Consider the following 23,315-nt stretch of genomic DNA (forward strand, 5'->3'; position numbering starts at 1 on the left):
GGCTTAGGGCACCGCCCCCCCCACCGAGAGTTGACAGCAAGGACCAATCGGCGCTCGGCGATTGGCTCAGGCCCCCCCACCGCTCCCAACAACCGACACTGACACCGGCGTCCAATCGGCTGCGTCCGTAGGCGTGGCCCGGCTAATGCGATACCGGAAATGACGCGCGGGAAGCGGCTGGCGCGTCGGTTTGAAAACAAATTCGAAAATGAGTGGAAGAGTCAACACTTGAAGGGCGAACGCCGCGCGTATTTATGTTTTTAATCGTTATATTAAACTCCCCTTACTTATTTTAATCGGCTCGTGTAATTCGCCGAGCGTGTCCGAACAGGTAAAAACGAGTTTATGTTTGCTTTAATTGTGTTGTTGTTGTTTTTTGCCCGCGTTTTCGGTGACGATGTGACGATGCGATTTGGGGTAGCGGTTGTACAAATGTGGCCGAATGTCGATGCGTTTCATGTCACGCGACGGTGGGTCATGAAAATAATGTTACATTTTAGGTAAAGCGCGTAAGATTCGGTGTTAACGCGATGCTATATCTATGATTGCGTGCGGAATTGTGTTCAGGGGGCTGTACGTTATGGGGTGGAGCGGTGGCGCAGTGGTTAGCGCACTATTATTGGTGAAATCCGATGAGCTATGAAGCTCACGGCTTAACATCAGTAACGAGTGATATCTAAAGTAGTCCTGGACCAGTGTGGTGAAGTATGGTTAAACACGCACAAAGAAATCCCCCGTGACCAACACAGCGGTTGATTGACACAAGTTGTCATTTGTATTACGATAGAAAATATTGATTACACAGCGTGCGCATTGCAATCGGTTAAGGACGAGTTTTAGCAATAATCGGAATGATCTCGGTATCATCTCGGGATGTTTAATAGTTTGCCGACTGCCCACTGTTCAGTTGACGACCATTAGCAATGTTCGCGAGTTCCATGTTAATTGGAAAACCCACTGCCTTAAAAGATGAATATGTAAATATAATCGGCGACGTTTCGTGCAATGGCCCTTCATAGCATGTACAGTACATGGAGAGGGCAAAGAGATAGAGGTAAATAAGGGGTGGAGACTGCACTTAAAACCATGGTGCTTCATGACAAATAAAAAGTTATATTTTGTGATAATATTGTAAGTGAGCATATATTCACATGTTATTCGAAAACTCCAACCCTTGCTATCTGCCTTGGCCTCTATGTGCTATGCAGAAGGGGCAATACCCAAAACGTCGCCGATTACATTTTATTTTGCCGCAGTGTTGTGACAAATGTTTTTATTTATCTAATAGAGTTTGTGCACCTCTGCCAATGCAGCATCACCAGATAATTTGAATAATAAATGGGATGTTACAGAGGGACGCAAACACCCAACTGAAATACGTGCACGGAATGGCAGAGGTTGTGCCCTTCACCTGTCTGTTGAAGATGTCGGCTACACTGGGGTCCCTCATCCAGCAATGGATTAATACATATAAGAGCTGCAAATTTACAGACTGATACGGGTCACACTGTGGGTTGAGGGCCCGTTTGTCTCGTCTGGAGCCAATTGGCAATACAGTACAATGGATATACTGTCGGTAACTCTGTGCACTCTAATTCACTGATGAATCAATTGTAGTACTGGCAGAAAAATCCTTACCACGGCCAAGAAAGAACAGAGGCTAATAACTGCAAAGATATATTTACCCCTATGTTAAAGGGTTTACAGCCAAGCTCAGATCGCCAGAGAATAACGGGCACAATACTCTTGCTGTCCGCCTGATGTTGCTAGTTGTAATTACTGGCGAAATGTCGTACTCAGATTGTAAATGTTGTGGATTTGCTCTCCAACACACCGGTGTGCTGTACGAATAACAAATTGGCATGTTCTGTTTACGTGACAAACATTATTTATTGGCTGTGTCGGGTGGTGGTGGGTTTCACGACACATTTATATTTACGCAATTTAACCCAAAAAACCGATATTATGGACAATACTCTTGGCTCACAGTTTGCGTGCTAGGTATATGCAATACATAGCTATAATAAATAAGTAATTTACATCCCTGTGTCATTCCAATACTGGATGAAGGCTTCCCCCCAACATATTGGTCATGGATGTTATTTATCCTAACTTCACCAGCCTCGACTCCGATTTGGTGAAGTGGCCAACCAGGACAGGCTCAGCCGCTGATGATAGATGTGACCAAACATTCAACTCAGCTTGGTAGTTTCATAAACGCATTGGGCTCACCACTGTGCCACGTGAACCTACTTTAGGTAAATGTAAAGGTCCAGCCCTGCAATTGCTTTCTCTTGCTTCTGCTGGCTGAAGGGCATCTGCCAGAGGCACCTCTAGAAATCCCCTCTAGAGGGTATTTTGGTCTATACTTTCATGCTGATCAGACACCTTGCAAGAGGGAGGGTTATCCTCACATTACGTTACACATACACGACGTTGCTTGCTGATGGACTAGATGCGGTTCTCCAATTTATACTACTGGGTAGACAAGAGGTGGGGAGATTTAAGGTACCTTTCCCGTTGTACTTATTTCTGCCACAAGCAGCTTGCTTATTGTGTTGTTTTATTTTCATTTCCCCAAGCACCCCCAGGCTTATTATAAGTTGTGGAAGGGAAAGCTGAAACGGCGAGATGATGAAATTTAAGCGAGGCTGGAAGGGAAGTGCGGATTCTCCTGGCACAGAACCCATCTTCAGCCGCTTTCTTCGCCTGAATCAGTTGTTTCAGGTAATTGCTCCAGTTCTTCAAATGCATGAGAGAGCAGCACTTGCTGAACCAAATGTTGCGTTGGTGTTTTTGTAAAGTTACACATTTAAGCATTTTAACAGTGCACTAATTACATAAAAATGAAACGGCATGCAATGCAGTATTTCTCAATATATGGACACCGGTTTTTCACGATACATTGACACCAGCTTTTCCTGCTCGAGTCGCTTGGTTTCTGTAGGATTCCTGGAAAAATCCTGATAACCCAGAAAACCCATTGTCCAGAAAGTGTGCTTTTGTTGAGAGTAGCGTGATTTAATTAATTTAAAAAAGTGCATTATGAAATCCACCGTGCGGCCATCTGTCGGGGAGACTGCAATAAAGTGTTTCATTGGTCAGCTCATTGTGTGGTGAATCAACTCTTTTCCAGTAAAACCCTTAATTGTTAGAACATGGCTTGTGATTGTTTTTTTTTGAGAGATAAAATGTGTCAAGTTGTTTAGGTTTACATGTGCAAAGCTATACATGGTGCTTAGTGATGGGGAAAAAACTAAAACTATAACCCATTACAATAGAATAAGAATAGATTTTACCCTTTCTGGCAATAAAACAGGTTGTTAAGATCTTAAAACACCAAACGGAAACCTTTTGCAAGGAATCCTGTCTGCATTAACCACACTTACTTGTGGTGAACATGCAGACAAAACATGCTCTGAAAATATATGCATTAACGTTGAAACTGATTGGTCCACACCAGAGACAGCTTTCTTTAGAGCCTAGTCTCAAAGTGTTTGACCAGAGAACGCCAAAAGGTGAATAGCACAAAGACAATGCAATAGTATGTACAACTGCAAGGTTTCCATGGTTGTATTGTGCAGCTGTCCGATGCATTTTTTGGGTTGTACCGTGATGTCCCCACGTCTCTCGCTCCACGTGCTCGGGCAGCTTCTTCAGGAACAGGATCGACTTGGTTCCTGATGCAAACGCAATTGGGGAGCATTTCAGTTTGTTTTTTGTGAATCTCTTGTGCTGCCCTGCCCCCTACAGGGCAAGATTGCTCAGCCAGGGCAGCATCGGTACCTGGCCACCCGCGATGGCCTTCTCGACTCACTCCTGGTCCTCTTTGAGGAGTGCAGTGACCCAGGGCTCATGAAGCACAACCACATTGCCAACTTTGTCAGTAAACGTGAGTGAAAGGCTGTCTTGCCATATACGTATGTGAATGACTGCATAACTCTATTTGAAAAGTGAATCTGAAATAGCTTGTTATTAACAAAAATAGCTAGCTATTTATAGTGCAGTTGTAGATTTATCTGCTCTTTCAGTTTGAATTAAATAAATGTGTACTTAATTGCCTGACATGATGAATCGCCTTGGTGTGTGAACGGGAAATAATAAATGCCACTTCCAACTGCAATTGACAGGCTATTTAAAAGCACTGCTTTATATATTCTGGCCTCTGAAGAATATGATTACAAATGTAGTGAATATTATTACATTGACTCGTAAAGCCTGCTTGTAGTGATTAAAAAAATTGAAGGTTTTGATGTAGGTAAATTGGCTTTCTGTTATTGAAGGAAGTGTGCGCTGCATGAATTCAGTTATTTTGTAGCAGGTGAATATCTGAAATTCCCAGGGAGCAACAGCAATTGTGGCACATTTAATTTCAAAGCCCTCTTAATATGAACGTTTACTATAAAATATCACAAATGTGTGCCTCTAGCCCTATATTCATCTTTCTGCGTATCTGTAACTATGGTATGTGTTTGTCTCTGTCTTAGTGTAACCTTTCACCTTATATGTATTGGACGTTTTACCCTGTGATCGAGGGACCACGCTAAATGTGCCCTGTAGCGACATTGGCTAAGGCATTGCAACCTTTTCAACGTTTTACCATCCAAGCTGCAAAGCGTGACATTTATTTATATATCTTTAACCAGTATTTTAAACAGATAAGTGCATCCTCGTTTGCCAGTTTTCATTCCGTGACATGCAACAAAAACGTGGGTTTGATTTTGGCTCCGGAAGAATAACGTTTAATAACAGTTCCTCGCTCCGGTTCGATTTTTTCTCTGTTTCCCGGCGCGTGTTTTAATGCAGATGCCGAGACTGTGTCGGAGCTGCAGGAGCTGCGTGTGACCTCATCGGACTTCGAGGTGAGAGGCGTGGTGAGCCGCGGCCACCATTCCGAGGTGCAGGTGGTGCGCGAGAGAGCCACCGGTGACGTGTACGCCATGAAGGTGCTACAGAAGAGCCGGCTTCTACACCGAGACAATGTACGTACTGGGTTTTCTGTTACATTTTTCGGTTATTTGTATGTGTCTGTTGACGACGAAGCTTGTGATTTTTTTTTTTCCCGTTTTCCATAAGTCCGATGAGGTCGCAGCGGCTTTTGGCTAACCGTAGAACAAAGATGGCCACTGCCTCGTGCGCTTTCAGATGCGCTTCTGCGGCTGTCTGAAATATTCTTCCTTCCGATATAAGGAATCCACTGGGGCAATGCACTTTAATATATAGAGATTGAAAACGAATATCTTTATAACTGCTTTTTGTGTTTAGTTTAGTCTTTTCCCTGCACCTCCGATTAGCATGGTTGGCTATGTATGGTGATTTTATTGTCTTATAAAGAATGACTAACATAGGAGCTCTATGTTGGTGGATGCTATTGTTTCCACCTTTTGGTGAAAATTACTCCCGATATCCACCCAATTATCTGTGAGTGGTATACTTAATTTGCTGCCACTTTTGAGTGGCTCCTATTTTCCTTGGATTATAGGAAGACTGCATCTGCGAAAAATAGGACATTTCAGATATCGTTTTAAGCTCGGGATACTAAATATGTCACGTCATAAGGTTGTGGATAATGTAGTGTAATTTTACACCCGTGGTATTTAATTGTTATGAAAAACATAACTTTTGCTTTTTTGGAAAAAAAATGGGAAATCTTTCAAAGTGTCATGCAAATGTGAATTAGGTGTGCACTTTATAATACAGTGAATTTAATGAACTTAATACATTTCAGAAATAGATGTGTACAGTTAACTACATTGCCTTGCCCATGATTATAAAACAACTTTGATAGCCCTCAGAAGTATCACATAATCTGTATTTGGGTTATATAATGATCGTGTTCTTGTGAATCGCATTCACGTAGAAAATTCAGCCAGGCATATTTCATAAATATTTGCCCAATTAAATAATGTTAAAGGAAAAGATTCATGTTTGAATAAAGCAGTCCCAAAAGGACAAAATGTCAGTTTTAAACATAATTATTTAAAATTGAGTTAATTTTTTATTGTTAGTAAGCTTCATGACATTTAAAATTTTCATTAAAAAAAATCTGCTGAACATGCGAGCTGTAAATGTTTCACTGCATCGTAAAATAATTTCCCTTCTGTGATGCTGTCAGCTACATTATAATGTGCTTGAACGTGTTTTCACAATTGCTGTACCCTGCGGTATTATGACAGATTTGTGGGCAGTCACAAAGCATTGCATTTTGTAAGAGGTGCGATTTCCTCCATCTGCGGAGATCGTTCAGTGTAACGTGTGCTAATGCCAACGTCTTGCTTTTAAAAAGGTGGCCTTGTTTGAGGAGGAGAGGGACGTCCTGGCCAGAGCCAGCAGCCCCTGGCTCACGCACCTGCAGTACGCCTTCCAGGATGAAGACAACCTTTACCTGGTGCGGCCTGTGCCCCTTGCTCACGCCTGTCATTGAACAAGAAAACTTGCTCCGAACACAAACACGAGACATTAAACGTTAACCTGAAAATACGGTACAACGGCACATGTCCGATTCGCTGGAGGGGACTGAGTTATTGGAGCATATGCGAAATAGTCAGGGTTTGTGAATAGCTCTGTAGATAATGACAGTCACACCAGACACAAATATTGCACTGGATGTGGGAGTGGTTAATTAGGAGGTCCTTCTAAGGATCTCTTCCTTCCAACTCCTTGGCTGCAGGTGATGGAGTATCACCCAGGTGGGGACCTCCTCGGTTTGCTGGGCCGCTACGAGGACCAACTGGATGAGAGCATGGTCCGCTTCTACCTGGCCGAACTGGTTCTTGCCACGCAGAGCCTGCATCAGATGGGATACGTACACAGGTGTCTGACGAGCGATGCACCCGTGCGTTCGTCGGTACACTCGCGTGACCAGTAAAGTTGTGCGTGTGTGTTTTATTTAGCCAAAAAGCGATTGTTGTAAGTTGTTATTTTTAATATCCTTGTTAGTGTCCACCTTTGTCTTTTGAAATGAACCTCAGGTGAAACCTGCTGTATTTTATGTGGATCCTGCAATCTTTAATCTTGAAATAAAATCGTACAGCCACTCGAGCTGAATGCACTGTAAGCGTCTATATAATTTATATCATGCTAAAAAGGAATTGTTCCTCTTTAGTAACATTCCTAAATGTTATGTCATTGATTGTCACTTAATTAGTTCGATGTATGATTTAACAAAGTGGTATTTAAAATATTTGCTCATTCCCAGTTGTTTACTTAGCTTGGAATGCAATGTTTTTTTTTAATGCAATTCGTGGTGCTGCACTCTTGCAATTTATTTGTGGTAATGGAATTATTGTTTTGCGCTTACACACATTTAACGAAGGACTAAGGATCAGTACGCAGTTTTATGTGAGCGAATTGAATTTGTGCGTCTGTCTACAGAGATTTGAAGCCTGAAAACGTTCTGGTGGACCGTACTGGACACATCAAGTTGGCTGACTTTGGCTCAGCTGCCAAGCTCAATGCAAACAAAATGGTACGTATACCCAGTCCGTTAAGTACTGAGAACATTAAAACGATCGTAAAGAGTCTGAAGAAAGTGTTAGCAACATTCGGTCAATAGCAAAACTCGAGTAATAGGGATGTCTTTAGAATTGTAAACAAATATTTTTTCCTTCATAACATTTTTAATGTTTTATATTGTAGCTTTAATGCTTGCATATTGTTTTTTTAATTATACAGTGACTGTTCCGTTAATTTACAATTAGAAACGTTTCGTTAAATAAACAAAGAGATTACATTTCGACGTGAAAAATTTATAGTAGCCTGCAGGTCACACCAATGATGCACTCACCATTGTGCTCCTGCTTATTTCAACAGGTGAGCTCAAAGTTACCGGAAGGCTCACCGGACTACGTAGCACCAGAGGTCCTGAGCAGTGTCAGTGGGAAGGGTTCCTACGGGCCTGAGTGCGACTGGTGGTCAGTGGGAGTCATCGCTTATGAAATGGTGTATGGAAAGACCCCCTTTGCTGAGGGCATTTCCACCAAGACCATCAGCAACATCAAAAACTTTCAGGTGAGAAAAACATTTTATATTGTGTTTACTCTCCTTCAGTTTCATGGTTTTAGAAGTATAACACACGTGTTATCGAAGCAATATTCTTGGTCGAACATCTAACGTACAGAATGCAGAAGTGACTTGGTTTGCTCAGGGCTAATCCCCCGTCTCAGAAGACAGTCGGCAACATTGAGTTTAAAAAACAACTTCTTAAGTGTAGCAAGCTGATATCCTCAGCCTATTAACACACGACCGCTCACAAAAACCATCATGTTGAGTTTGGTTTTCAGTGCTCACTTATTTGACCAATTATTCGGCATTTTTTATTACAGCATTTTCGGTTTCATCTCTACAGCAGTATCGATAAGAGGCAGTTGAGATCTGAGATGTAGTTCAGATATAACCTTTTAGAGGTTGTTCTCTACCGTAAAATATGCGGTGGTGCACTTCTGCAAGAGTTGCAAACAGAAGTTACCTTGTCACATGACATAACTGCTCAGCAATAAGATAATGCACTGTGGTTGTAAGCATTGTTGGCGAAATTGAGCCATACTCATCCAGGGCTGCGGTGTTTGACATGTACAGAAGTTCGTCCGTTTTCCATCCGAGCCGGCGGTGAGCGTGGAGTTTGTGGACCTGGTGAAGGGCTTGCTGTGTGGCCGTGTGGACCGCCTTACACCTGACAAGCTGCTGTGCCATCCGTTCTTCGCTGGCATCGATTTGAATAACATCCAGCACAGTAAGTAGGCTATGAATGTTCTTAGTATGGTGAGATACTGCATTCGTAATATGTACGTATGTTTTATTTGGTTCCTGCTAATCATGTTTTTTTTCCCAGTTTGAATTCTGATAATATACTGTGCAGTAAAACCCCCGCTAGCCGGATTTTGCGTTCACCGCATCACGCTGTATAAATATGTAAAGTGTATTGAGCATTACACGGGTAAGATGTTGATGTTAACTATGGGTTCGATCCCGACCCTGACGCCTGTATATTTGGAGTTTGCATGGTCTCCACGTGGTCCGGGTTCTCCCCTCCACATTTAGAAACGTACATTCAGAGGATTGGCTGCTAGGTGGGGAGGGTGGGGAGGGGCTGGGTGGGGAGGAGTGGGGCTGGCTGGAGAGGGGAGGGTGTGGAGGGGCTGGGTGGGGAGGGTGGGGAGGGGCTGGGTGGGGGTGGGAGGGGTGGGGCTGGTCACCCCGTGGTGACCTTATAAAACTCAACGTTTAACCTATTCACGCCGGCTTGTGCCCGCCCTCATAGTCGGCCATATTTGCGAAATACACCACGCCGCTGTTGACCCTGGCCATTGACCGAGCAACCCAACGTTCCTACCAGCTCCCTCCGCAGGAATGTGTTTATTTTTTTGGTCTGTATATAAAATACTACACATTATAATACATCACAGTAATACATGTACAGTAACAAGAGGGTTGTTTATTTACATTGATATCATTGAGTTTTGCAGCTAGTCAGACCTCACAGCCGACTGACCAGGGATCTCCTCTTTGCTTCCAGCTCGCTGGGGTGTTTTACTGTTTGTAGTAAATCCTAGCGGTGTAATTATGTATCGATTCGTCAATTGAAACCAATTATTGTACTCATGATACTCCCATGTATTCAATAATATGCGTGTGAGAACCCATTATTTTAATTTCCTACCAGCTTAAATGTGCATATTATCTCAATTCAACTGCTTATTGAGACAATTTACATCAGTCCGGGACAACATTTTTCGAAAAAGGTGAAATGAGAAATGGGTAGGAGCTAGGGACGTTAGAGATGGGAGAGAAACACCAGCAGCATGGCATATCCCAAGGACAAAGTTACCCCGTCTAGAGTTTGAATAGACTTGAGACAAGTGCTGTTGGTGAGCACCTATGAAGGCCAGCATGTTACATGAGGGGGTGGGTGGCCAGCACCACGTCCTGTCGCCTTTGTCTTCCGAGTGGTGATGTTTACACACCTCACCAGGTATTCATTTGAATCGACCTAGGGGAGGCCCAGAAATGGTTAAGATAATCGTCACTGGTGTTGGTGGCCATGAGCGGGATTTTAACTTTTTCTTGGTTCTTTCGGTAAAATCACGTAGAAGGGACTTTTAGGGACGTCTACGTGACTTTACCGAAAGAACCAAGAAGAATCCCTGCAGTCACGAAAGCTTTAAATCGAAATTTTGACTTTAGCTTAATTGGGTTTGTAGTGCAGCGTGCTAACCGCTGCACTGTCGCAGCAGTTAGCTCCCATACACAGACACCCATTGTTCAGAACTGGGGAGGTAGTGTATACCCACCCGCTTTGTCTCTTTTAAGAGCTTCTTAATGTCATGAACCAACATTCTTAATTTTAAAGTGCAGTCGCCCTCATTCTGTGAGCTATTTTCATTACTTTTGTCAGATTGAGATATTATGTAATGCTATTTTTTTATAATGTATCTGTATTTTTATAATGTAAAGTACTAAAGTTGAAAAAATAAATACTGGCAACACTGCTTTGCAACAGAGTTGAACACCGTTCATAGTTAAAATAATAGCTCGCCAGCAAATTTCCATTCAGCCCAGACAGTTCAGAATGTTAATTTTTAACATTGCAATAATAAATCGGCTGTCCAAGCATAAAAATCCCTAAATGGATGAATAACTTTATGATGCATGATTAATGTGTGTACTGCGTGTGACATTTAAGATGCATGGTAATTTAATTATATACCTTTTTAATGCAATGATATGTTGAGCCGAATGTATGTGTGGGTTACACACTGTGCTATAAAACTTGTTGACCTGGGTTTGATTGCTCGTCATGGATAGCAGTGGCAAGTGGTATCTGAATCTGTTCTGTGCCTCCCCGAGGTTGACTGAACCTTAAATGAGCACCTGCTCACATGCATGTGCTAAACCCTATATGGTTATCAACGGAGGATTGCGGATAATACTATTAAATAAGCATGCAGCACCTTTTAAACATTTTTCACCAGGTTCATTCTCAGTCTCGAATTTTATATGCAAATATACAAAATGATAAAGAAACACTGATGTTCAGTTAACACAGTGAATTGCAAAGCACCAGGTCCACACACAGACTCCAGTTACAGGTAAGATAGTAACAGAAAAAATCATCTTAAATTAGATGGATGTAATCTTTCATCATCTGGATTCTGCACAAACTGGAGTTGCAGATAAAAAAAAGGTTTCAAAAGAAAATATTTTAAAATATATATTTTGTTGAATTGAAACATTCAAATTAAACACTACTTCATCTCAATATGTCAAAACATCACATCGATATACACACGCAGTTATTCAGTATTTGCCTGGGTTGATAAATATTTTTGAGAAAAAAAGAAACGTAGGGTTTTGTTAATTGCCATTGAGTAGGTTTCTCGTGTTTGACCGCGGTGCTTGCGTTTGGTCACGGGAGCCACCAAATGTAATGATGGGTCCTGGCAGAAGCAGCGGGGCACAGCGTTGTAGTTGTGTTTCCGGGCGGCAGTCACAGACTGTGCCCTCCCCCATCCACCGAGTTTCCGCTATTACCTCCCTCTGCTTTCCGACCTGCACGACATCCTAAATGATTTTGACTTAAAACTTTCCAGACTGCAGGGATTCATATTCTGTGGTTCTTTCGGTCGGAGCCCTTTTCTCCTAACCTCCCTGTTCCTGATGACGACCGCTTGTGTTGCGATCGAAACGCCGTGATATTTTAATTATTTTTTAATTCGCTTTATTTGTATTATTTTATTGTTATAATTTTTTTCTTCGATCTACGCGACTTTACCGAAAGAACCATAGAATATCTTAAATGATATATAGCAGACAGTCAATCATCTAGGCATGTCTCTCAAATGTCACGCTCCTTAAAGTTTCATTTGTCTTTCCAAATTGTATCGATGTGCCATTTTATGACTTGGCCGACGTATTATAGGTTGTTTACCCATTTAATGGCTTTTGTAATCATGTTATGCAACGTTTGTCGTCAGCCCATGAAGGAGTTAAAATGTAATGTTATTACGTTTACATATGACTTGAGCAGTGGTGCAGTGGTTGGGGCACTATGCAATGAATCCGGAGACCTGAGTTTGATTCTCAACCATGGATAGACGTTGGTGGTGAGTGACATCTCAACTGATCCTTGGTATCCCCATCAAAAACCCACACTGATCTGTTTGGTATGATCCCCCCCCCCACACCCCATGACTGACGTCATGGGGAAGGTTTTATCCAGCAGTGGATTAACAAAGAGCTGTACTTTTTTTTACATATTATGGTTATCAGCACCCACCCCCATAAACGAGAAAACAAATGCCTAGATATCACTTGCTGTTAGCAAGTGATATCTATGAGGTCATTATAATTCCTTATTTCATATTAAATTAGTACTTTGAGATGACAGGATAGAATAAAAAAAAATATTCTTGCAATCATTGTTTTTGGACATATCTTTTAAATAATTCATGCCAATTTGCAGCCGTTCTGACAAGTATAACTTATAAAACTATGTAACACAATTTTTGTTCCTGGGTAGTAAGTGTTCGTAATTGCTTATGCCTAAAAAGTAGAAAATGGCTATTATTCCCCACAAACTTTTCTTTTGTGACCAGGACAGTGATATTTTGAAAGTTATCTATTTTCAATGAGAAAACGGGCGAATTTGTGTCTTTTCGTTCACATGTCAGAAAAAAACTACATATGAATCAAAATGAACATGTATATTTATACTAAAGTAATACAAAATTACTACAAAAGATTTAGAAGTGAGTAGTTCTTTTAGATTTACGATTACACTGAAAATCACTTTCACGAATCAGCCCCCAAATGTCGTCTCCCATCATGTTCTCGTTATACTGTCCTTGGTAGCGGCGTTCAAAGTCCAGTATATCCTGGTAGAAGCGCTCGCCTTGCTCCTCCGAGTATGCTCCCATGTTCTTCTTGAATTTATCAAGGGACATCCTACAGCCCGTTGTGCCGTAGGTCTTCACCAGTCTCAACCAGCTCCACGTAGTTTTCGACCTTGTGATTGCCCAAGAAGCCACGAACCACTGCGGAAAAGCTGTTCCAAGCCACTTTCTCCTTACTAGTGAGCTTCTTGGGGAATTCATTGCACTCCAGGATCTTCTTTATCTGTGGTCCAACGAAGACACCGGCTTTGACCTTTACTTCAGACAGCTTAGGGAAGAAGTCTTGAAGGTACTTGAAGGCTGCCGACTCCTTATCTACAGCTCTGACAAATTGTTTCATAAGGACCAATTTGATGTGCAGTGGTGGCATCAGCACCTTCCGGGGGTCCACCAGTGGCTCCCACTTGACGTTGTTCCTCCCCACAGAGAACTCGTGCGCTGTGGCCAGTCCCGCCTGTGGTAGTGTGCGTTGGGTGTCTACATCTTTTGTAGTCATTTTTTGTATTTCTTTAGTATAAAACATGTGTATTTTGATTCATGTGTTGTTTTTTTCTGACTTTATGTGAACGAAAAGACACATTCGCCTGTTTTCTCATTGAAAATAGGTCGAATTCAAAATATCACTGTCCTGGTCACAAAAGCAAAGTTTGTGGGAATAGCCATTTTCTGTACTTTTGAGGCATAAGCAATTAGGAAATAACACTTACTACCCAGGAACAAAAAAAATGTGTTGCACAGTGTAATCATTATATTATTCAATCACAATATCTAAACATTGTTGGGCCAGTACTGTATAGGTTGAAAACTAATTTATTTTGAACAGCTTTTTGTGTTTTAGTTTAGTTTTTTTCCCCCCACCTATGTTTAGTATGGTTGGTTACATCCGGTGCAAAATAAGCTCAACATACATACACTTGTGATTCAATAACAGTGATGCCAGGGGAAAATAACCCATTTGAGATGATAATTTAACGTGGAGCAGCAAGAACCTTAACATGTAAAACAAAATTAAATCCACAAGATCAACCTGGTAAATTAATACAACATATATGCATTGCAACTTGGTTCCAAGTCACGTGTGAAGTGTGGGTATTGTCATCTCTTCAATGGCATCTGGACAACATGGAAGAGTAGGCCAAATACCATGTAGAGGGGGCTCTCTTGGACTTCCTCTAGTGGACACGCTTCTGTCAGGAGGAGCATGAGCAAGTTATTGCAGGGCCGCACCTTAACCTTTTTACAATTCTATATTTATCTTTTTTATATATATTGTGAATGTGTTCTTGGACAGGCCGTTAATTGTTTCACCAATTTGCGCATCATTAAGGGAGGTGCAATTCCCAGAGTGAAGCAGGCATTGTGAAGGGGGAGGCACTGTGAGTTGGGTGAGTTGATGTGCGAAGAGAAATCGTGCAAGCCGGGCGATGCAATTCTATGCACAGTGGTGGCACATTTGTCTTTCGGTAGGGACAAGTGTGGGTACTCACAACTCCACCAAGAAATTTGGCACGGAAGAGTAGGCCAAATACCCTCGAGAGAGGGCATCTAGAGCTCCCTCTAGTGGAGGCAGTTGAGTGAGCAAATAATATAATTAGAAGTGCTGTACTGTTTATTACAAAGCAGGTAGAGAAAATCAATATTTTTGTACATCACCAATTCCTCCCCCTCCCAGCCCCATGCATCGATATGGGATTTTTTTTTAAATGTACAACCGGATGTATACTGTACCGTACAGTATCTCCTATACATAGTAAATGTATGCAATGTAGTAGCTACGTATAGGCACGTAAATACACGTGCACTGATGTAATATACGCACGTGCATATATGGGAGGGCTTTAAAAAAAAAAAGATTTATACTGACAGAGAATCGTGTTTGTTGTGTACGTCCCCCTAGAGGCAGCGGCGAGCCGGCATGCGTTGAATGCTTTATGTGGCAGAGGGGCGCAGGCCGGCGAACACCATCACAGCTGACGGTTGTCAACTCAGTCGCCAAGGTTACCAAAGATTAGGTCTGTAGGCAAGTAATTAAAGGTAACGGAGCTCTTTGGGCTGGTCGTCGTCGCTGCTGACGATTTGGAATTTCCTTTGGTGGCTGGAGCGTGTGCTTTTTTAAAAATAATGGGAACCTTGATAGTCCCTTAGCATGCTATGCTTTTGCAGGCCTGTTGAGAGGCTAGAGGAAAGTAGGCCAGCAGCAGCAGCGATTTCGTGAAGGCAGAATTTGAGTGAGAGAATGCGTTGAGCGGATCATGCCTTGGCTGCCCCGGAGCTCTGCACACACACGCCGGCCTCTAACCAGGTTTGACAGTGCAACGAATTGCTGTTGTGGCAACTAAGCCATTAATAACCGATTACAAGGCTTCAACATCCTTATGAAAACAGCTGATTTTAGTACATTGCAGCAATGCATGGATAATGGTAATTTTGCAGTAATTTGATGGGTTCTAGGTCAGCACTACAGTGTGCTTATTTTCAAATGTCTGGCAGCATAATTTACCCATGTTGAAATTATATGCATCCGGTCTACTCGAGAATAATTGATGTGATTAGCACTTACCCAGCTCGTTAGAAAGTGGGGAATGTTATTTGTAACTTGCTTTGTTGCAATTTTATGGTTGTGCATTGGCCTGTTCAATTAACCTAGTTAAATTTTTTAAAAGGTCATCAGGATACTGTTTTGTCTTGGCATATTTAACCGTAGTATTTGCCGCGGTAAAAAAGAAATTATAATTGCAAAAGATCCTCACTCGGACATGTCCGTAAGTGTCACTTGACGCTAAGCCCATGTATGCCGCTTAAGTGGGTCAAGAAGGGACGTGGCACTTTACCAAATGAGTCTTATCAAACGGCTTAATGGACAGATTGTGTTATGTCAAAGCACGAGGAGTCCGAGAGAAGCGCATGGTGAAGTAGCCCAGACAGCAGCAGCGACGTTCTCCCATCGTCGCCAACGCAGGCATATCCCAGTCCACTTCACCGCGATGGGAAGAATGCTGTTTGACTGATGGCGTGGCTAAGCCTGGCTCGGCTCTCTGCGTGCGCCCACAGAGTGGCCGCGTTCGTGATGGGGAAATAGGCTTTGGCTCCCATGCCGCGTGCGCTCGGTCTGAGCCCCGTGCTGGAGCTACAGTGCTCTATTCGGCTGCTCTATCTAGGCCAAGTGAGTGCGGCGCTCATGCACAGGTACCGGAGCGTGCGCCACTTTGTGCCAGTGTCATTCTTGGGATGCGGTGTACTTTTTGCTGCGTGTGAGTAGAGGACAAAAAATTAGGCAATTTTTTTTGAACCTCTTGCCTAAACAAGTCTGCGTTACTTTGTAATTTGCACAAGGCTGCATTCAGGACATCATTCCAGCTGGTATTTGCACCGGGCTAGTGGTAATGTATGAACTGTTGGTTGAGTGTGCTTGGTGACAGCGATATCAGCTGTTCTTTGTGTCCGATTTTGCCTGCTTGCTAGCCTGTGTGACTAGGCACTGTGCTGGGTTATGAACATGCTAACGTATTGCTATACAGTGCACTTTGCTGTAGGCATCAAATCTGCAGTATGTCCATATTGCATATTACGGCTGTGCTTACAATATGGCTATTTTAGTGTGTTGATTTGTGATGTTTTTTTTTTAATCATGACATTGTGTTTTTTTAAATCCTTGATTTAAATGCACCGTAATTCCCTTCTACTGTGAAAGAATGGATTAAATACATTATATCTTTTTATGTACAGTGCCATTACAAAGGCGAATCATTTTTCATTTACTGCCGACGTGTATAGACATTCTGGAAGGGTAAGATTACATTCCATGTTGCAGATACACGTTTTGTGTCAATCTACTTTTCCATTTTATTTATCATGTTGTATATTGTGTACAGTGGCTCCTTACAGTGCATACGTTGTTTTACTTGTGATATGAATGCAATGTGAATAGGCTTTAAATGGGCTCTTTATTGTATGCTGCACACCTTTAACATACAGGGTATTGACATTACAGTTGTATTTGATGTTCATACCGTACTGTATTATTGGGTGCCACATGCATAGAATTAAAGAAAAGGATGATGATGATGTATGCCTTTGGTTATACCATCGCAGTCATGCTTAGCACAATGGGGAAAAAAGTAGTTTCATTCCCTAGCAATGAACTACTATTATTGTGGAATCGTTTTGTTAATAATGTTAACAAAAGAATTAGCGTGCCGTAAAATTGGTTGTCATTTTTTTCCGTGGTCACCATAGTTTCTGTGACCTGGATGAAATTGTAAAAAGTCTTTTGGAGCACGAACTTTGTCCTTTTTAAAACGTTTGTTGATGGAAATCGCATATTAATATTGTAACAAAAATAACCACGAACCTAACATGCCAATTTAATTTGTCGTAATGCCAGTCTCTTGTCGAATACAAGCCCGATATTCGGATGGTTTTCCTTGATGTGTTAACGAATGTAACGCTTGTCAATTTTGCACCATTGTGTTGCCGGCGTAAGATAAAACCAACATTTACAATGTCTCGCATCTGCATTGCCACAGAAGCCAATTGTTAACATGTAAGCTTGCAGTACAGATGGTACTTAACATGCTTTACAGTGGTTGAAATGTGGTAATGATACCTCTGATGTGTTTGAAGATAGTACTGTATGTTGTGCGTCATCTTGTCCGACGTTTCGCTCCAAGTGCTGGTGGCTTCTTAAAAAGTTGCTGATTAAGCTCCCAAAACTGAATTCGGTTCCCGAAAAAGCTCGGACTCCGTGCAAGCCACACGCGGCGCGACCCGAAAACACAACGGGGAACTGTTACAACTCTTTGGTTTTTTCGGTAAAGTCACGTAGGTAAAAAATTAAAATAAATTAAATCACGATGTTTCGGAGGCAACACAAGCTTCCGTCTTTAGGTGGAACCGTCATAGCAAATTAAAATCTAGAATTAACTATTACAACGCAACCGTGAAAATGCACGCAGCGATTGAACAGTGTGGTGCTTTTCTCCATTTTCTCTCTTCCCTTCCCCATCTGGCAGTGCCTCCTCCCTTCGTGCCACCTCTGCAAGGTGATGACGACACTTCGAACTTTGAGGAGGTGGAGAGGGAGCGCCCAGCTGCCCCACCGACGCCTCGCCAGCTGAGGCAGCCTGGCTTCTCCGGGAACAACCTGCCCTTCATCGGCTTCTCCTACAGCAAGGCCCTGGTTGGCCTTTCACGCACCGAGTAAGCAGGCTTTTGCCGAATCGCTTACGATTCGTTATCGTCTTTTGGGCCTCCGCCAGTTGTGCAGGTTGTGATTCTTTTTTTTATATTCATGGTTGCTTAGGACATGCTCAAAGGCCTAAAAACACAAAGAATCAGCAACACACTGTAAAAGCCGTTGTACTCTGCTTCAGTAATCTCACGTTTATGCTCCTTGCTTTCACCAAGCGATGTGACGTACGGTCAATTAGCCTCGACGAAACCCACTGTGTGGAGAGGTCCTCATCCAGGAGTGGATTGACTATGGGCGGCACATGTACCCTACATTTAAATGTCATTTTGATCATTAGGTATGTGACTGTTTCCTTTGCAATCCAATAAATTGTCACGATTCCGGGTCATGATTCGATTCAAGAATTGCATTTTTAAAATCGTGGTATTTTTTAGCACAGAGTTCACATAAAATAACTACTTATAACATTCGCTTAGAAAATTATGAAACACACCATTCAATGTAAACGATAACATGAATTGCAAATCATTGAGATGTGCCATAGAATATTGAATACTCATAAAAGGAATAATCTAATTATTTTAACATCTCTTTATACAGGTTATAAATGTATGCCCCTTTTTTCCCATATGTACATTTTTATTGATTATTTCACTGGGCACAGGCATGGTGTCATTGACAGGTGATCATTTACGTTCACACTTGTGTACTTTGACTCCCGCAGGTCTGTTATGTCGGTTTTGGATTCCCCAGCCAAAAACAGTTCCATTGAGAAAAAACTACAAACCAAGGCCAAGGAACTCCAGGATGCACAGGATAAATGTCACAAGGTAGACCTACACAATGCATCTGTGATACACATTACAACTTGTGGGCAATATAATAGAAATCGATATTGTAAAACATTAATAAAGTGTGCTCACCTGTGAGAGTAGGAAATGTGGATGGCTGTCTGCAATAATATATATTTCCTGAGAGCTATGAGGTGGTTTTGGAAGGCCTTCATTCTGCAGTGGATTGTGAGCATGGCCGATGATACGCAGTATTTAGCAAGTGGGTTGAGTTGCATTGCTTCAAATTCATCTGTTTCACAATGTAGTCTCGGGGATTAATGTCAACAGATAAAAAAGCAAAACAATGCTTGTTATGTGCATAAAAATGGACATGGAAAAACCCAAATGGAGAAATTGGAAGTGAAATTGAAATGATTCTCATAGAATGTCAGAGATATACTGTATTTGTTCTCAGAAAATTCAACACAGGAAGTGACCAACATACTGGTGCAATGCAACTTCAAACTGCAACTGTGTCCACTGCTAAATGGGGGCCTCCCTAAGCCGTTTGAGGCGTCGTGGCTATTTGGCAACACTTCACGACGCTGGTCAGTGTGGGTGTTTGAAGTTTGGAATCCTAGCCGAGAATTCCAGTATAACAATGGATGTTCTCCACTGCCCTCTGCTGACCATCACATAGCCCCACAGCTACCTTTGACAAATTGGTCTGCATGGTGGTAACCCATTCCAGCACTGTCCAGGCTCAACTTTGCTTAGCTTCTGAGATCTGATGAGATTGGATGCATTCCGGGCGATGTCGTCATAGTAAACAGTATGATACCAACTAAATATTTGTTTCATTTTGAGCTGAATAAATCATAATCAGCATTCTGTTAGTGATGTGACGGTGCTTATATTGTTGGGCAAATAATGATGCTTCAAAGAGACTGACATTTCTTCTTCCACGGCACATCTTTCATTATTCGTTAACCTCTTTGAAAGAATCAGTGGCCAGTTTTTGGTGGCTTTGGAGGATATATACATATACAGGTAGTCCCCGACTTACGATGGAGATGCGTTACGACGACCCCATCGTAAGTTTAAAATATCGTAAGTCGAAAATGGCCGAGCCTATCCAGGAGTCTTAAAGAATGGTGATGATTTAGCAAAACAGAGCAATTTACAGTACCGTACTGTATAAACTATATACTGTATGTATTTATTAATTACAATACATGCTTTTTTCACAAAAATTGGGCTTTGAAACACAAAAAACAAAAAAATACACGCGCTAACACCGTGACAACTTAACTCCGTCGACCGCTGGTGAGAGTGAAGCATCACACAAGGCGGGAGATGCGTACAGTACATCCCGGCAGCGTCCAAACGTACAGTATCGTACCTCGTACGCTGCTTCGTTTGCCTGCCGCGCGAAATGTAAAATATTTTACAATTTTGTCATCGATATCGCCATCGTAAGATCGAAATATCGTAAGTCGGGCCATCGTAAGTCGGGGACTACCTGTACACACTGTACATCACTGAAATCTGTCGTGTGTTTCCGCTTTCTGCTATAGTGCCTTCTGTTGTCTTGTTGCCGCTGTGTTCTTGCGTTTAGATGGAGAGGGAGTTGGAGGGCCAGCAGAGGAGAGTCCTTGAACTGCAGTCTGATCTACGTCACAGGGACAAGGAGCTAAAGGCTATTGAGGTCCACAGGGGAACACTCGAAAGAGACCTTGCCATGTACATCACCGAGTGCAGCGTAGGTCCCACTTTGTTCATTCTTTCGCACGGAACCCGTCGTGGTTTTAATTCTAAACCAAGCAGAAATGTTTTTTATATATCACTCGTATGTATCTATGTTGAACTTCTTTCGCACTGTACGTAGCCAACCATGCTAATCAGAGGTGTGGGGGAAGGACAAACTAAACACAAAAAGCAGTTCTAAAGAAATTTGGTTTTCAATCTAGATTTAAAAGTGCATAGCTCTAGTGGCTTGCTAATATCGGAAAGAAGAGCTTTCCAGACGGCTGCAGAAGCGCATCTAAAAGCGTGCGATGCAGTGACCCTCTTTATTCGATGGTCAGCCCAAAAAGCCGCTGCGAAAATTGCGTTCAAACAAATGTAACGCCAAAGATGAGCGCTGTTAGTTCGAATTGAGCGTGCATGGTCATCGTCACGCTACAACATAGAGATCTCAGAATGAATGTTTAGGTCCTAGCGGCGAATTTGACACCGTGGTATCGTCGTTGCAGAGCCTAAAGCGTGGGCTGGAGCAAGCACAGCTGCAGGTGTCACAAGAGGATGATAAAGCTTTGCAGCTGCTGCAGGAGATCCGCGAGCAGAACATCCAGCTTCAGGAAATCCGCGAGCAGGTGAGTGTTGTGAAAGTCCTCTTTTAAATCCCGTACACCTGAGCGGTGGATGACATTAAGCTGTGCAGGAAAATAACTTGAATAAAGGGTGAGTAAACGAGTCTTGTGTGGTATGCTAAAAGGTAAATCTTCTGATCTTAATTGTGAATGTCAAGTTGGTGATGTATGTACAGTATGTCCAAATTATAAGCCACTTTTGTTGAGCTGTCATTTGTGGCCAGGTCGCTTTTGAGAAATAAATTCATACCTCAGTGGGCTTTGTCTGGAAGGATGAGGGTCGTTTACTTTCATTTGTATGTGTTTTGGTAATTTGTTTTCCTTTCTTGTACTCTGCACTCCTTGTCGTGTTTTGTATTGTTTGTTGGAACGTTCTTACCCCGTGCCCCGACTGGACATCTGTGAAGAAGAGCTTTATAGCTCATCGGATCCTCCAGTATAAATAAATGTTTTTATTCTGTATGTTCAGACCTTTTGTCATTCCACTACCGGATGAGGGCATCCCCTTATCGTGTGGGTCATAGGAGTTATTGGAGTTATTTGACCATACTTCACCATGCTGGAGAGTGCAGGTTGGTTAAGGCATGGGATATAGGGGAGGGGGAGCATATTACAGAACAGCATATTTTGCTGCACTTTCCTCTAACAACGTAGCCTCAACAGACCATGTCTGATGCATGGCAGTCACCTATCCGTGCACTGTCCAGCCTCAAACATGCTTGGTTTTTGAGATCGGACGCGCAATCCGGACGAGTTGGGTCATAGACCAGGAAGTGATGCGCGGTGCCTTCACCTGAGGGCTGCTCTGCGCGTTGTGGCCGGCGGAGCAGGAGTTCAACTCCCAGCTGGAGGAGCTGCGTCTCGTGGTGAAGCAGCTTCAGGAGGAGCTGTGCGTGGCGCACCGGCACGCCGGCCTCGGCGACACGGAGCTGAGAAAGGCCCGGACGGCCGCTGACGATTACCGCCGCAAACTCGTCGACTATCAAGACAGACTCAGCAAGGTCGGTGCTCGAAGACAAAAGCGAAATGCGAGCGCGTGCGCACGCCTGAGTGCGGTGGAGGCGGCTTGAAGACAAAAATTACTTTAAATTAGTTTGAAGTGTTGGCCAAATGTCACCGTAAAGAAGTTTTGCAAGTTGCTTCAAATTCCTTGTCGACGTATACAGTGTATAGTTAAATAATTAGTTTATTTCTCTCTCTCTCTCGAGCTAAAATTATTTCCACGGGCACTAATTGTTACATTGTTGTTGCCGTCGTTATAGAATAGCAATACGGCGCTGGCAAATTGTGTCGGTGCGTGTAAGAATGTGCTCACGCATTGTGCAAAACTATGTTTGTAAGAGTAATGTGTTTCCATGAATACAGTGCAACGTATTCTACCAATGTTGATATTTTGAAAAGCGGTAATTCTATTTGTTTTGTTTGACAGACCAGAGAGCAGAATAAGACCGAGGTTGCTGCTCTTCAAAGTGAAATGGGAAAGGTGTGGCTGGTTTCCCATGGTTCTATCATTTGCTGTCATTATAATTATAATAATTTTTTTATTGTGAATTAATTTCAGTTTATGCATATAATGTTATTAACGTGCCTGTTTTTCTTCTTAATTTTTAGATAAACTCTGAGAGCCATAGGAAAATAAATGAACTTCAAGATAAGCTCACTAAGGTTGGTTCCAATTATGATGCTGTTCTTTCCCCTTGCCTTTATTTAAAAAAACTAAATCATCTCCTGCTTTTTTTCAAATTGGCAAGAAAATCGGAGAATTGAGATCGTTTTTCCCAGAGATTCCAATTTTAGTAAGCACTTCCAAAATGCCGTGAAACGCGTTGAGAACTGGGTCGGCTGTGGCCACGGCTCTGTGATGATGCCAATGGACCAGCAACGAGCGGGACTTGTGAAGGTGTACTCGACGAGAGTTCACACGTTTCTTGAATTGAGCAAGGTTGTAAAAACTTTTGAAAAGAGACGATCAGAATCTTAATGCCAGTCAAGCTGCACGAGGGAAGAAGCAGAACGGGATGTGTTTTGACCTCCATTATGTCGATTGCACACCTTGTGGGCGAAACGGAACAGCGAGTGACGTTAATGA

General features: G+C 42.4%; 1 protein-coding gene across 4 annotated transcripts in view; it reads left to right on the forward strand.

The window, feature by feature from the left end:
- Positions 1 to 203: 203 nt before the first annotated feature.
- Positions 204 to 23,315, forward strand: part of CIT (citron rho-interacting serine/threonine kinase) — a 57,341-nt gene continuing 34,229 nt past the window's right edge. The window contains exons 1-16 of one of the 4 annotated variants that reach the window (XM_061561262.1): positions 204 to 331; positions 2,583 to 2,727; positions 3,754 to 3,892; positions 4,807 to 4,982; positions 6,287 to 6,388; positions 6,671 to 6,813; positions 7,375 to 7,468; positions 7,813 to 8,010; positions 8,578 to 8,731; positions 17,903 to 18,089; positions 18,806 to 18,911; positions 20,473 to 20,616; positions 21,110 to 21,229; positions 22,057 to 22,227; positions 22,656 to 22,709; positions 22,838 to 22,891. In XM_061561262.1, the coding sequence (XP_061417246.1) occupies positions 2,632 to 2,727; positions 3,754 to 3,892; positions 4,807 to 4,982; positions 6,287 to 6,388; positions 6,671 to 6,813; positions 7,375 to 7,468; positions 7,813 to 8,010; positions 8,578 to 8,731; positions 17,903 to 18,089; positions 18,806 to 18,911; positions 20,473 to 20,616; positions 21,110 to 21,229; positions 22,057 to 22,227; positions 22,656 to 22,709; positions 22,838 to 22,891 (1,938 nt within the window). In that variant the 5' untranslated portion in view covers positions 204 to 331; positions 2,583 to 2,631. Of the gene's footprint in view, positions 332 to 2,582; positions 2,728 to 3,753; positions 3,893 to 4,806; positions 4,983 to 6,286; positions 6,389 to 6,670; positions 6,814 to 7,374; positions 7,469 to 7,812; positions 8,011 to 8,577; positions 8,732 to 14,787; positions 14,903 to 14,983; positions 15,193 to 15,989; positions 16,077 to 17,902; positions 18,090 to 18,805; positions 18,912 to 20,472; positions 20,617 to 21,109; positions 21,230 to 22,056; positions 22,228 to 22,655; positions 22,710 to 22,837; positions 22,892 to 23,315 lie in introns of those variants that run through there. The other 3 variants (XM_061561263.1, XM_061561264.1, XM_061561265.1) reach the window with 3 other exon arrangements.

Source organism: Lethenteron reissneri, chromosome 27 (assembly GCF_015708825.2).
Source record: "Lethenteron reissneri isolate LAM-NWPU_2019-01 chromosome 27, ASM1570882v1, whole genome shotgun sequence".
Taxonomy (NCBI): Eukaryota; Metazoa; Chordata; class Hyperoartia; order Petromyzontiformes; family Petromyzontidae; genus Lethenteron; species Lethenteron reissneri.